At 39.3% G+C, this 15,655-nt stretch overlaps 1 protein-coding gene across 8 annotated transcripts in view; it reads right to left on the bottom strand.

Moving 5' to 3' along the window:
* Window positions 1-15,655, bottom strand: part of GK (glycerol kinase) — a 71,487-nt gene that overhangs the window by 15,854 nt on the left and 39,978 nt on the right. For 5 of the 8 annotated variants that reach the window (XM_015560629.1, XM_015560781.1, XM_015560748.1 and 2 more), the window contains 6 exons: window positions 14,984-15,050; window positions 13,635-13,652; window positions 11,375-11,410; window positions 10,929-10,996; window positions 3,001-3,043; window positions 2,482-2,562 (listed from right to left, as the gene is read on the bottom strand). In XM_015560629.1, coding sequence (XP_015416115.1) covers window positions 2,482-2,562; window positions 3,001-3,043; window positions 10,929-10,996; window positions 11,375-11,410; window positions 13,635-13,652; window positions 14,984-15,050 — 313 coding nt within the window. The remainder of the gene's footprint in view (window positions 1-2,481; window positions 2,563-3,000; window positions 3,044-10,928; window positions 10,997-11,374; window positions 11,411-13,634; window positions 13,653-14,983; window positions 15,051-15,655) is intronic. The other 3 variants (XM_006752617.2, XM_006752618.2, XM_006752620.2) reach the window with 1 other exon arrangement.

The raw sequence follows: 15,655 nt of genomic DNA, 5'->3' as shown, positions 1-15,655 counted from the left end.
CCTCCTGCATGAGCCCTGACCAGGGCCCGAGCCAAGGAGGAGCCTGCAAACAAGGTATGCGCTCCTGACTGGAATCGAATCTGGGACCCCTCAGTCCACAGGCCAATGCTCTATACACTGAGCTTTCCATAGTGGAAACAAAGGGAGCAAGGGCTTGTAAGAGTTTATGTTCTGAGAAGTATTAGGATATCTTGAATACACAGATCAAGTGTTTCACAAATGCTCCTATTATCCACAGAAAAGGGGTTGGGACAGAGGTTACCGTACTTATATAGGGGGAGGGCAAGAAAAAACTGAAATAAACTAAAACCCCACATGCTCTCAGCTTAACAACTAAAAAAAATGTTTTAACTAAAAGCAAATCTAATACTTTTGACCAAATTATTAGACTAGAGGCCCAATTTACGTGCAACCAGTGGGGTCCCTCGGCTGAAACCAGCTCTCTAACATCCCCCGAGGGGTCATGGATTATGAGAGGGCAGTTCTTGGGTGACGCACCCAGGAATCAGGCTTCCTCCTCTCTGGTTCCGGGTGCGTCACCCAAGAACCGCAGCTGCCAAGTCACCACAGCTCGGCAGCTCCCGTGTTGAGCGTCTGCCCACTGGTGGTCAGTGTGCATCATAGCTACCGTCCAGTCGCTTAGGCTTTTATATAGATAGATACTCCAGGAAACAAGACTCAATAACTTTTCAGATCATACAATATATTTGTGTAATAAAAGGGAGCATTTAAAATTAATTGTAAAGAAGAATTTTTAAGAATTGCATTGCCCTGGCTGGTTAGACTGTCAGCCTGTGGACTGAAGGGTGTTGGGTTCAGTTCCCAGTCAAGGGTATTTACCTTGGTTGCAAGTTCCCTAGCCCCAGGTGGGGCACGTGTAGGAGGCAACTAGTCAATTTGTCTCCCTCACATCACATCAATGTTTCTCTCTCTATTCCCACCTCTTCCCTCCCCCTGCCTGCCTCCCCCCACCCGCTCTCTCTAGAAAGCAATGGAAAAAATATCCTTGGGTGATGATTTTTAAAAAAAAGAGAAATGTATCTGATTTTTAAAAAATATATATTTTTTATTGATTTCAGAAAGGAAGGGAGAAATATTAATGATGAGAGAGGATCACTGATCGGCTGCCTCCTGCACACCCCCCACTGGAGATAGAGCATGCAACCTGGGCACACGCAATCTCCTGGTTCATAGGTCGATGCTCAACCACTGAGCTACACTGGCCAGGCAGAAATGTATCTGATTTTACAAAGGGTACTGCTTCTTTGACTTTTGAAGTAAATGTTTCTAAGGTTTTTAATACAAACCTACCATAAAGCCCTATAGACTTAGGCTGACATTCCTACTAGAATCTACAAACATGTTTTGAAACAAATGCTTTCAGTGAAATATGGCATAAATCTTCTCACTTCATTTCCCACATCAAAATGTGACACAAAGTATTTTTATGGAGAGACACATGAAGAAAAGCTGCTCTGCCTTTTGTTCCCAGTATTTCTCTTTGAAACACTGGGGCACTGTAGTCATAAAAAAAGAATTTTCAGCCCTAACTGGTTTGGCTCAGCGGATAAAGCGTGGGCCTGCGGACTGAAGGGTCCCAGGTTCGATTCTGGTCAAGGGCATGTACCTTGGTTGCGGGCACATCCCCAGTAGGGTGTGTGCAGGAGGCAGCTGATCGATGTTTCTCTCTCATTGATGTTTCTAACTCTATCCCTCTCCCTTCCTCTCTGTAAAAAAATCAATAAAATATATTAAAAAAAAAAAGAATTTTCACTCAGGTGGCATAGCTCAGTGGTTGAGCATCGACTTATAAATCAGGAGGTCCTGGTTTGATTCCTGGTCAGGGCACATGCCCAGGTTGGAGGCTCAATCCCCAGTGTGGGGTGTTCAGGAAGCAGCCAATCAATGATTCTTTCTCATCATTGATCTTTCTTTCTTTCTTTCTTTCTTTCTTTCTTTCTTTCTTTCTTTCTTTCTTTCTTTCTTTCTTTCTTTTCTCTCTCTCTCTCTCTCTCTCTCTCTCTCTCTCTCTCTCTCTCTCTCTCTCTCTCTCTCTCTCTCTCTCTCTCTTTTCTCTCTCTCCCTCTCCCTCTCTCTCTCTCTCCTCCCCTTCAAAAATATATTTAAAAAAAACAAACCCAGAATACTCAAGCTGAAAGAAATATTAGAGCAAATCAATGCCTCATTATATTTTAGAAATAGAAAAATCTTACATTGTGAAGCAGCTAAATAATAGCAATGTGGTTAAGGTCCCACAGTTAATTGGCAAAAGAACTGAGGAAGCAATATACTCAAGGTCTCCTGGGAGTCCTGACCCCCAGTTCTGTCCCAGGTTCCTTCCACTCAACCAAATGTCAAGAAGAAAACAGAGTTTTTCAGTCCTATATATTAAGAATTACCAGAAAAGGTGTTAGAAAACACTGAAATTTTCTTAGTTTTGATTGTGTGTCATAGTATCCATATTGACTGAAAAATACTTACTTCCAGTGCATAATATACGGGTTTATCTCTACCGAGTTTGTAAGCCACTGTGGTCAGAAGGCCATGTTCAGAAAATACACACTATAGGAAAGAGAAAAAGACTTCAGTATTCAGGAAAATGAAAAGATAGCTTATTTTGTAAAGCTAAAATAACCTAGGTACAAAATAATTCAATAAATATAACAATTTAAAAATAAATCAATCTTAGTCAAAATTCCAGTATTAGAAGCAATACATTTAAACAGTACAAAAAGTTTATCTCTTGTTCCAAATTAGGTTTGTATTAAGAATCTAACAAGGTCCCAATGTACATATCCCCCCAACACAGTAAAAAAAATATAAAATTCAAATAACTTAGAATGGTTCTTATTCAAAACATTCAAATTTAGTGATATTCATCATTGAGTTCTTAATTAAACCCTGATAAAGATTAAGTAAAAGCTGAAGCTTAAAAGTAACTTAATGGCAAATGATGCTCAATCTTTTAATTTGAAAAAAAAAAAGACAAAAAACACCCACCTTACGGCCTGTATTACATAGTAAGAAGCAGCCTGTTCCATACCTATAATTGGGGGAAGAATAAACAGTATGACAATTTTATTAAAAGTAAGCAGTGAAATACTAATAATACAAATTACTCAAATTGATACTTAGTACAATAAAAGTCATTATATTAAAGTTTTAGGCCCAGCTGGCATGGCTCAATGGTTGAGCATTGATTGACCTATGAATCAGGAAGTCACAGTTCGATTCCAGGGCACATGCCTGGGTTGGGGGCTTGATCCCCATAGTGGGGCATGCAGGAGAGAGCTAATCAACGATTCTTTCTCATCATTGATGTTTCTATCTTTCTCTCCCTCTCCCTTCTTCTCTGAAATCAATAAAAATACATTAAAAAATAAACTTTTAGAAGAGTTCCAACAGCTAACAAATATCACATACTCCTTTTGGAAACATGTTTTTTTTTAATATATTTTATTGATTTTTTACAGAGAGGAAGGGAGAGAGACAGAGAGTCGGAAACATCGATGAGAGAGAAACATCGATCAGCCGCCTCCTGCACATCCCCCACCGGGGATGTGCCCGCAACCCAGGTACATGTCCTTGACCGGAATCGAACCTGGGACCCTTCAGTCCGCAGGCCGACGCCCTGTCCACTGAGCCAAACCGGTTTCAGCTGGGAACATGTTTTAAAGGTCAGTCTAGAAGAAAATGTGCCTAGTGTAATCTTAATGGAAAAAGGCAGGAATGGCATCCGGTACTTAGTCAGTCATAGCCCAAGGCTGTTTATAAAATATCACTGAATTATAACTAATTCTACTTTCGGTCACAGTGACATTGCTACTCATCCATGTGGACTGAAGCATTGTGATTAAGGGCCATTCATCAATGGGGCAGGCCAGCTTAGTTCCATAATTAGAACAGTCACAAACAGTAACACTGCTCTCTTCTGGCACAAAGAGAAGTCCAAGTGCAGAGTATGGAAAAGTGTAGCTGGACTGTGGGGACAGGAGTGGCATACAGGGAAAGGCTACTCAGGCCTAGCTTTCCCGTTCCCTCTGAAAGACTGCATTCTAACAGCCGCCGGGAGAGTCAGGGCCAAGATGCAACAGGGCTGCCATGGAAGAACTGAATTTATCCTGTGGCGGCTTTATCAGCATAAGCTTTGGACTATGCAACAAGTCTGGCATGTGGACGTGAGTAGTTTTGACTTGTGCCGGGCAGATAAGCAGCATAAACTGATACCAGTAAGGGGCACAGGGCAACAGTTTTCAACTGAGTTGGCTGTGATTGTTACCCTTGGCTTTCCACAAACTGTCCTGCTTGGGCTCAGGATTCCCTCCCCACGGGCCCGGCTGCTCTGCTCTGTCACAGAGGGATCTCAGCAGTAGCTTATCCAGTGAGCACGATGTCAATAGACCCCACCCGCTGCAAACAGAAACCGAGGGCAATTTTGTCCCCATCAACATTTTTCCAGGTACCACTGTTCTGAATAAGAATTAGCCCAAACTGGCTGGCATGGCTCAGTGGTTGATCATCGATTTATGAACTAGGAGGTCACAGTTCAATTCCTGGTTGAAGCACATGCCTGGGTTGTGGGCTCTATACCCAGTAGGGGGTGTGCAGGAGGTAGCCGATTCATGATTCTCTTTTATCATTGACTAGTGGGCCTGGTGTACAAATTCATGTACATTGAAAGGAAATTGATTCGAAGAAATATTTTAATATCGCTATTTGCCCTTTCTCTATAATAGACGTGTCAACCAAATTCATGGTCAACAATGACAGATCAAAACTCACGCGTGTGATTGGTGCCAGCAAGAGCTTTATATGTATCGCGCATGCACAAGTCAATTTAGCCTTTTATAGATATATAATAAATTTGCTAATTAGACCTGCTTTCTGATTTAGCAAAACCCTTTCCAGCCCAGCAAAGAACCCCAACTTCTCTTTCAGGTAATTGTCAGCAACACAGTAGTAAATATCAACACGAAGCAGATTATTATTGTAGATCACGAAGGGAGAACAAAGGGTAAAATATTTAACTGCAGCAGTGTGTGACTATATTCTGTGCAGTGAGAAAACCTGAAGTCATTATCAAGGCCCACCATTTCTTACTTCTTTTAAGTTGGGTCAAGTTTCTAAGCTTTCTAAATCTCCGTTTTCTGGCTAATGAAAAGAAAATAGGATTCCACCCAGTCTCCTATCTACCTACTCCAGGACTTCTGTAAGGATCAAATGAGATGAGGCACAAGAAAATGCTTCACAGACATTTGGTTAAAGTGTAAATGTTTCTACCTGGCTATAAAGCAAGTCATGCTCATGGGCTGAAGAAACTGCAAGGAGGCTAGTTGCTAGGGAGAGGAAGACAGGTGTTGTTACATGATGTCATTACCCGGATGGACACAAAGCATATTAGCCTTTTATATATCTAGATGTTTCTGTCTCTCTTGTTCTGTCTCTCTCTCTCCCTTACTCTCTGAAGGGAGTAAATATATATATATATTTACACACACACATATATGAATTAGCCCAAGACATTCTATCTCTTTTCACCCAAATACAGGGTGCCCCCCCAAATATATATGCACATTGAATATTATTTTTTGTTATTGGTTAATTAATTTTTTGTTTATTTTTCAATATATTTTCATTGATTTCAGAAAGGAAGGGAGAGGGAGAGATAGAAACATCAATGATGAGAGAAAATCACTGATTGGCTGCCTCCTGCATGCCCCACAACCTGGGCATGTGCCCTTGACCAAAATTGAACCTGTCCACAGGCTGACACTCTACCCACTAAGTGAAACCGGCTAGGGCCACACTTTGAATAATTATTAATCCCAATGGGTTAAATTTGAAAAGAAAGAAACATCAATTGAGCTATCAGTTATTAAGTGTATATACATTTTTGGGGGACATGCAACATATTCTCAGCCTGCTTGGTGCACAGCTGACACTTTCAGGGAGCATGGGATTAATGAATATCTATGTTTTTAAAGACACCAATCAAATAACATTAAGTACAGTAGTAATACATCTACAAGTTAAACACCTAAATCACTTATACCTTTTCCTTCTACAACACTGAAAAGGCTATATATCCAAAGTTCTACATTTTAATAAATATTCATAAAAATGGAAATTTATGATGTTTCACACTTTTAAAGGAGAAATCTACATCAATTTAGCACTCATATAAACACTGTTCCTATGAATGCTGGTGTACAAGTCTCAAAAGTACAAAATTGATGCGAAGGCTCGAAGCACTTAGTAAAAGTGAATCCTTAAGTTAGTACACTTACTAAGTAATTAATGAGCATTAGCAATGTATGAAGAGACTCCCTTGCTACATTGAGGCCACAGCTTTCAAAGCAGTACACGGGCAATTATTTTCCTCTTAAATTTTATTATTCTTTCTTACGAGTCATCCAACAGATATGGTGCTTTCAGCATTTATGTGGTCTTCCTCAAGATTGTCCTGTGTTCAAACATCACAAAAAGATGCCTGCCCTTCCTAACTTCTGTGAAGGTAAAGGTTGCTTGCTATCCTTCATGGAGAAGTGTGCCAAAGATGGTGCACTATGGGACGGGGAGTGGCCCTGGCCGAAGCTGTGAAGGAGGTAAAAGGCCTCATTTATTACCCTTAGTGCCTCTGGGGAGAGGGGGTATCTATCTTAGGTTCTTTTTCTTAAAGCAAAATTCATGGTCATTAAAAAAAACCCTTAAAAATACAAATAAAGAAAAATTAGCATCACCCACAATCTGGTCCTCCACCCAGAAACAGAGATGGGCTTTCCACTGAATTCTGAACTGTCACAGGTTCCCTGCTGAGTTTCAGAAAGATTAACTAAATTCCCGGTCCCAATCTCTCCAACTTCTTAGGAGTTTGTTCTGCTCATCAATTACTTATCTCCTGTTTATTTTACAACCTCCATCTGTTCTCTGCTCAGACTCCAAAGAAACATCCTCTGGTCTTGCAGTAACTAAAAACACAACAAGCCTGGCCAGAGTGACTCCGTGGTTGAGTGTGGACCTATGAACCAGGAGGTCGTGGTTCAATTCCTGGTCAGGGCACATGCCCAGGTTTCAGGCTTGATCCCCAGTGTAAGGCATGCAGAAGGCAGCCGATTGATGATTCTCTCTCATCAATGATGTTTCTAGCTCTCTCCCTCTCCCTTCCTCTCTGAAATCAATAATATATATATATATTTTTTTAAAATAAAAACACCAACAAAATTCTTCAAACTTGGTATGATCTTGTTAACCTAACAAACTGCCTACTTCACTCACCATTCCTGGATGGTTGGACTTTTGCAAAGCACATTCTGTCGACTCTATTTTTTTACCTGCCCACAACACATATTTGACCATTTGCAAGCTGGCTTCCATCTTGAGCACTCTACTAAAGCTTCATTCTTGGAGGTCCCACTGAAGATCTAATTTCTATGTACAGTGGTCTGTTCTCATTCTCAACCTCCATGATCTTTTTCTAGCTTTTTTTATACTATTGACCAAGCCTCCCTCTTAAATATCTCTACCCTGGATTTCCACATAAATGAATAACTACATTGTATTTTTTTTCCTGAATATTCTCTCTTTGTCTTACTTCTAAGTATCTCCTCTACCTGTGTATTTTTTTCTTGGTAATTTCATCTCTTCCTATTGTTTCAAAAAAATCACTTCTAAACCAAGGAAATTCAAAATTTCTACTTCTATACTAAACTCATTCCACATTTCCAAATATGTGCAATATATAGCCTACCAGAATCACAAACATTTCCCAAACAGAAATTCCTCTACTTGGACCCATTCCTTACTTTGACTAAGCCCAACTACTGGGCGCAGGTGACTAAATTCCATACTTATTCCCTGTATTTTGTCCCTCTGGGGTGCCATGTACATTCACCTGCCACTCTCAGCTCTGTCCCCAACCTTCTTAGTCCTTGCCCTTCTTATGAGTATACTGTACTGGCCTTCTCCATGGCCTCTTTGCCTCTAGTGCAGTGGTTCTCAACCTTCCTAATGCCGAGACCCTTTAATACAGTTCCTCATGTTGTGGTGACCCCCAATTTCATTGTTACAAATTGAACATAAAAAGCCCCATTGCTGCCTGACAAGCATGGCTCAGTGGTTGAGCATCGACCTATGAACCAGGAGGTCAGGGTTTGATTCCCAGTGAGGGCACATGCTTGGGTTGCGGGCTTGATTCCGTGTGGGCATGCAGGAGGCAGACCATCAATAATTCTCTCTCATCATTGATGTTTCTATCTCTCCCTTTCCCTTCCTCTTTGAAATCAATAAAAATATATTTATTAAAAAAAGAAATGCACCATTGCCTATCAAGAAAAATGTCCTCAGGCTCTTTCCACCATCTTGGAGCCAGTGGAGGCTGCTGGGAACAGGACTTCTGTAAGGACAAATATGTGTGGAAGGCTGTGGTCCAAGGCCATTTTTTTCTGGCTATAACGGAGTCTCCAGAACCAGAGGGAGCACACAATCTTCTTAAAATGGATGCTGTTTATACTTGAGATGAAACAGAATTCTATCTGGGCAAGAGAAGTGCTTATGTCTACTAAGCAAAGAGCAACATAGTGACTACTGGTAACAAAGTGAACCAAACCAGAGTCATCAGGGGAAAGGTAATTTGTGCTCATGGAAACAGGCATGGCTCATGCCAAATTCTGAAGCAACCTTCCTGCTAAGGCCACTGGACACAGAATCCGTGTGATGCTGTCCCCCTCAAGGATTTCAACTTACTAAAAAGTAAATAAGCAAAATGGATGTGTTCTCTTGTTTAAAAACAGGGAAGAAAAAACAAAACAAAAAAAAACCTCCTCAGTCTGGAATGTAGGGCTTCACAACATGATCCTGGCCTTATTTTCTACTACTTCCCAACCTGCATGTTCTGTAGTCTCTAAATAAAGTCTTCCATTTCCCCATTTGGTATTTTGTTCAGTGTTCCATGCACCTGCCAATATCTCCCATTCCTCAAAACATCTTATTGATAGATCCAGAGATGTAGAAGATGGAACAGACTGGAATCTTAGAGGGAAGGCGGGGGGGTGGGTGAGAAGAGATAAATCGAAGAACTTGTATGCTTATATGCATAACCATGGACACAGACAATAGAGTGAAAGCCTGGGGTGGGGCTAGAAAGGGTCAATGGGGGGAAAATGGGGACATGTGTAATACTTTGAACAATAAAGATCTTTAAAAAGATAGATGGTCCCATCAAAAACAAATAAAAAATAAAAACATCTTATTGATAACATAATCTTTTGTGAGTTTTCTCCCCTCCCTTTAGAAGGCAACAGCCATACTTCAAAGGTTCTTATGCACTGAAGTTCTCATTTATAATATGATTAACTGTATATTTGTGTTCTTCCCCCGCCCCCAGGAAGAGAAATATGTGCTCAAAGATATTCTAATTTGCTATTCCCCTTTTCCAAACTGCAGTGGCTGCAGAGGTACTCAACTAGTCCGCCCTTAGTTAAACTTATCATTTTCAGGGCTTGGCTGATAATGTTTAAGGGGGAGGGGAATAGGAAGAAGGAAATCAAGCAATTTTATTGGTACTATGTTAAGTACTTGACAAAGGGAGATAGCATCTGATTTACTAGCATTAGTGTTCCTGTCACAGAGGAAAGAAGGGGTATGTGTGGGGCGGGGGGGCGGGGCGGGGAAAAGAGCCCAGGTTTCTATCATTTTTCTTGACTCCTGATTCAGCTGCCTGAAACCCAGAATTCAAAGAATATGTTTCCAGACCCATGCTGATCAAGCCCAGGATATCATGACCTGCAAAGAATTTTTCATTATTTCCCCTCCCCACCCCCAAAAAACCTCTCACACTCTTGCATGAGGACTGCTGACACGCTAGACAACAAGAACATGTCATCTAAAATGTTAAACATTCCAGTAGTCACAAAAGACGAACTTAATCACTGAAGTTAAACATTGCCGTGAGATTTAGGAAATTCTCAAGAAAAGAACAATTAAATGTAGATAGTCTCTGGCCAGACCTATAGCCAATAAAGTGTAGAGAGTTAAGAGCCTGGCAAAGTCAAATCAGATGCATCTGGGTGCAACGATCGCTTCTGTCACTAACTAGCTTAACCTCTCGGAACATCTGTTTCCTCATCCTAAAGTGGGAGTAATCTTATTACTCTTAGATATGAGGTTTGTTGGACTCTATGTGTGTGAGTAGTAAGGAGATGACATCAGGAGAAAAATGCACCAAATCTCTACTTCTATTGTTCCTTCTGCCTCTTGTCAAAGGGGAAACTCCAGATAATGGAGAGAACTCAGTGCCAGGAGAATAGCATTGAAAGTTCCACAAAAATGTGACTTTCTGGTTATAGTGAGAAAGTCTAGGGCAGGAACAATGTTGAAAATTGTAGTTTAAAACATGGCTCTTCCTCACCTCTGCTCAGACCTCCCTGCCAACCTCTCCAAAAGAGGCATGAACACTGTAAACAAAAATTTAGTTTCTGGATCGGAAAAGAAATTGAATGTTATAAATTAAGGTCTTCACAAGCCTCACAAATGTGTTTACATAAGGCTTAGTATATTTTATTTGAAGGAGGTAAAGAAAAACAAATGGCCCTTAGTGGATAGAGTGTCAACCTGCGGACTGAAGGGTCCTGGGCTCGATTCCGGCTCAGGGCAAGTACCTTGGTTGCAACCAATCAGTGTGTTTCTCTCACATTGATATTTCTCTCTGTCTTTCCCTCTCTTCCACTCTCTCTGAAAATCGATGGAAAAATATCCTCGGGTGAGGATAAAAAAAAAAAAAACAACAACAAATGGCAAAAATTTACATATTCCTATTGGAATTCTTAAGCTATTAGTTTTCAGCTTGGATAAACATCAAAAGCTTTTCCTCATTCAAAGCACCAAAGGGAAAGACAAAACACCATTGGTTCCCAGGTCTGTTTCTTACTCACGTATTTTTGGCTTGTCCATCTCGGAAACACATTTGTCCCACCAATGCAGCAGACTGGTCCCCCAAACACTGAAAGTGTAAATGACAGTAAAGGACAGTAAGACAATATCATTAATTTCCTTTTTAAAAGAGCCATAAAATTTATCTTTCCTTTTTTATTTATCAAGGAATGAACTGATTTATGCTTTCTGCATTGCCTCCAGTTGGCCATTTTCTCATGTGTTAATACCCCTATGAGACAAGTGGTATGGGAAGGGACCGTTAAAAATTAATTTATTCAAAAGATTCTTGACCCACATGAGAACAAGAATTAATTGATTTTGCTGCTCTTACTTCATTCCCACAGTTTAGGAAGGGGCAGATAGATTAAGATATTACAGGAAAGCCTTAAGAAGGAAGGGGTGAGGGTGGGGAGGCAGCAGGAAGATCTTAGGCAGTGAAACTTACCCCAGATATTGGCACACCTTCCAAGGCCCCAGCTTTCTATTAAAGATTTAAAAACGGATTATGAGTAAATCACAAACTGTTGGCTCTACTAACATAACTGCAATGGGAATGAACATGAACAGTGACATGCCAGAGCATGTGGGGCAGACAAGACAAAGCAAGTGTTTCAACTACGTGAGTGGTTCAGAGACAGACATGAGACATAGTCCTAAAATGACAAGAAGAGACACGGCATTGGAGAATGGACATAAAGCACTGGACTGGGACTCAGGAGATGTGGGCTCTACTCCTGGCTAGTTAGTAGTAAGCCATTGAGCAGGCCGCTGAAACTTCTCTGTGCCTCGATTTATTTATCTACAAAATAGGGCCTGGGCTACATGAACACTGAAAATCATTAGCTCTTTGCTATTATAGCCATTACTAACAAAAGACTAACTCATTCTTTTAAATGAACATATTAATAGCTATGAAACCAGCACGGAACTTATTTATTTTGGAAGGCTGCATTTTACCAACAGTGTTCAGGTATTGAGTACTACTTGTTCATAGCCAACATCATTCCTTAAGTTTAGATAAGCAAGAGATAATTTATATCTTGAGCAGTGGTTTCTATTTTGATCAAGCATAGCCAGCATTCCAGGAATAAAAACAAGATTTAAATGGCTGACGCACTAACACAAAGCAATCTGTACTAGTATTAAGGAAAGGAATGTGTTCCCTGAGGTAGGTGTGATATAGTAGGAAGTGTACCAAACAAAAGCTTGAACTCAACCTTTAGTCTACCATTTGTGGGCCAGTTTCCTGGCCTCTGGGGAACCTTGGGCCCCCTATCTGTTAGAGTGAGGATATGAACAGAAGCCACCTCATATGGCTCTGATGATAAGGAAATAGCATAATATGTGGAAACCCTCTATAAGCATGTCAATCTCGTGGCCTACAGGCCACATGCGGCCCACAAGGAATATTTTTGTGGCCCAGCCAATATAACGGTATGTAAGAAACGTTTTAATAAAAATTTCATAACTTAATTTTTACAATATCCTATTATACATAATTATTAATAATGAACTACAATGAATGACTGGTTACTGTAATCCTGTTGCATTCATTTCCCTTACGCGCCTTACACGCAGGCGCACCATTTCTCTCCACTAATACTAGCAGCGAATATTTTAGCAGGCAGTTGCCACATCATTAGTCTAGTACTAACTTGTTTGGTGTGCACAACAGGAAACACTTTGCTTTCGGAGAAGAAAAATAGGTTTATTTGCGTCACACTAACTTGAGCAGTTATTCAGTGTCTGGTAAATTAATGTTCAAGAAAAAAAACTATTAAAATGATCCATTAGTTTATGTTAATGATGACTCATTTATTTCAGCTCTTTGTATTCAGCATGTCTCTACTGAAATAAACCTACGTTTCTATGAAAATTGAAGCTTTTGGGGTTTTTTTGCGGCCCACATAAACTTAAACGTTGTTTATCTGGCCCGTGTTAGCCTTTGAGCTTGACATGCTTGGTTTACAGACTAGAAAACATCCTCAGAGAGTGGATATTCTAGTTCTGCCATGCTTTCCTAGTAATTCAAGACCTGCTATTTTTCATTTATTGAAGTTGGATATTAAATGAAGAGTAAATTTCATAAAAGGCTAAAAGTGAACCAGTAGGAAACCTAGAGGCTGTATATCTTAATATATTTAGATAGTAAAAGAAGCTTTTGCTTATACTATTGCTTATATTATTATCAAACTACCAGCAGGATCTACTATGTGAGGTCAGGCAGAGAAAGAGTTCCTTTTTCTTCGCAGGGAGGTGTTTCTGGAAGATTTCTGGGAACATCCTCTGGTGAAGCATGCAGAAAAAGCGACAGTGCATTTCCAACTAACTGGTCTGAAAGGTTGGACAAGGTAGATGTTTAGGACATTTAAAATGCACATCTAATTTACCTATTACGCTAAAGCCAAAGCACATCACAACTGTACTTTGTAATGGAGGCCATCAGAATTTCTTATGCCAGGAAACTACCCATGTCTTTTATTTTGAAATATTACTTCCAGTCTTATGGAAAACTTAAAAACAAACAAATAAGATTGAAAAATTTTAAAAAACCTAAAGCTTGACTAGAGCTTATAATAATTTGAAGTCATGATTCTACATATCTCTGTTTAGTAAATGGACTTCCGTTTGTTTAAAACTAAATGGAAGTGCACTGTATCTTTTCCGAATGAATGGGTAGAATAATTGGTGGGAAACCTACTCACCAGGCTATGAGAGATTTTCTATAGTCAGCAAAGGGGGAAAAAGGGGACAGAAGCATAATATTTTAAATGCAAGAGAAAACTAGGCCAGTTAAACGTTTGTTTTTTTTTCCAACCTTCCTCTGCAACGGTTTCTCAAGAATAATTTTTTCCCCACTGACTCAAGTCACTTTGTAGACAGCTATAAAAGCATCAAAGCATTTTTACTATAGACAAGCAGTGACTAACCCTTTAAAGAATGCACGTTGGCCCAACCTGCATGGCTCAGTGGTTGAGCATCGACCTATGAATCAGGAGGTCACCAGTTCAATTCCTGGTCAGGGCACATGCCCGGGTTGCGGCTCGATCCCCAGTGTGGGGCATGCAGGAGGCAGCTGATCAATGATTCTCTCATCATTGATGTTTCTATCGCTCTCTCCCTCTCTGAAATCAATAAAATTTATATTTAAAAAACTGCATATTGCTGTAAAAGGCTTTTTATGAATGAAACATTTAAGAATTCTTGCTCAAGCTTTATCCAGAGCACTTAGTATTCAACTCAATTATTATTAAAACTACAAAAAAGAGTTTCTAATATTTGTCATGTCTATTTTTTGCAATTTTTCTTAGATGTATTCTTAATTTTTAGCATAAATTCCAGATTTTTGTGTTCAAACATCAGTTCGAATCCTCCTAGAGCTTTTCATCCCTGATGTGTAATCAGAGATACTCAATGATGCTAAGTGCATTTTTTTTTTTGGTGAGACTACTTTTTCTCTGAGTTTCAATGAAAGCAAAAGGAAAAATGTCCATTATGGAACACAGTTTAATTAGCCATCACATATCAGAAACAGACTCTTTTTGCTTTCAGTTTCTTTGCTAAAGTTTTGCTTAGGCTGACAAAGAATGTAATCTAAAACATGGTTTGGCCATTAAAAGAGATTGTATACCTTCTATATTTAAATAAAAAATAAATTGAAAAAGAAGAGATTCAAGAGAAAAAAAGAACACCACTAAAATGTGAAGAGACCTTCCTATAAATTAAAAGCAGACACCACAACTACTAAACAGTTATTTGGATTAAAAGCATAAAATAGATCAAATATTTCCATGCCACCCTCTGTAGTTAGAAGATCCCAGTAATACTTCAAAAGTATAATACTCAAAGAAAAGCCAATACAAGTTTATAAAATATGAAATGAATTGGTAAGGAATTGATGATTTTCAGTTATAAAACCATTTAAATACTAAAATGTTAAGTTACATACTACCCATGTTCAGAGAGAAGTCACAACCCTCAAACTATCAAATGTTACACAATTGACTTTTAAATTCTGAATAGTACAGTTTTGAAAATGGAAATTTATATTTACCATTAAGCCATAGATTTCAGAAGAACTCCGGACATTTGGAAGAATTTTCATTGGAATTTCAAAAAATCTGAAAGAAAAAAAACAACAATAAGATAAGACTGGGTATTTAACACTGTTTTAAATAAATATCTGGAAACATTTACATGCATTTAAAGGTAAAAATGTAAGTAAAAATTAGTGAATGTATTTGAGTATAAAATGAAATAGTAACAAATAAACCAGCAGAACATAGTTGCATGATTAGATATTTAACATTCTAATTTTATCCAAGCCAATTAATAAAAAATAAAAAGCACACAGAAACCAAAGTACTTTTCTAAAAGAACCCAATCTTCCTTGGAGAATAATCAAGGCAATTACTTAATATGGCATGTTTATTGTACATGCAACAATGGTATCTCTTAAAAGACTACACAGCAAGTCTATGTTACATGTTGTACTTGAAATACCAACATTGAAAGTTTAGTGGAGGGAAACTAAGATGGCGGCAGAGATAAACACCGGGAAATTAATGCCGCTCACAACAATTGATTAATACCTCAGAAAAACAATATGGACATCAACCAGAACCACAGGAAGCCTGGCTGACTGTAAATTCTACAACTAGAAGGAAGGAAAGGCACACTGAGACCCAGAGAAGCTGCAGAAGTGAAGCGCAGAGGGAAGCAGCCA

The sequence above is a fragment of the Myotis davidii genome, unplaced genomic scaffold (genome assembly GCF_000327345.1).
Source record: "Myotis davidii unplaced genomic scaffold, ASM32734v1 scaffold790, whole genome shotgun sequence".
In the NCBI taxonomy this organism is placed as follows: Eukaryota; Metazoa; Chordata; class Mammalia; order Chiroptera; family Vespertilionidae; genus Myotis; species Myotis davidii.
The sequence above is the reverse complement of the archived record's forward strand: the minus strand, read 5'-3'. Positions and strand labels throughout refer to the sequence as shown.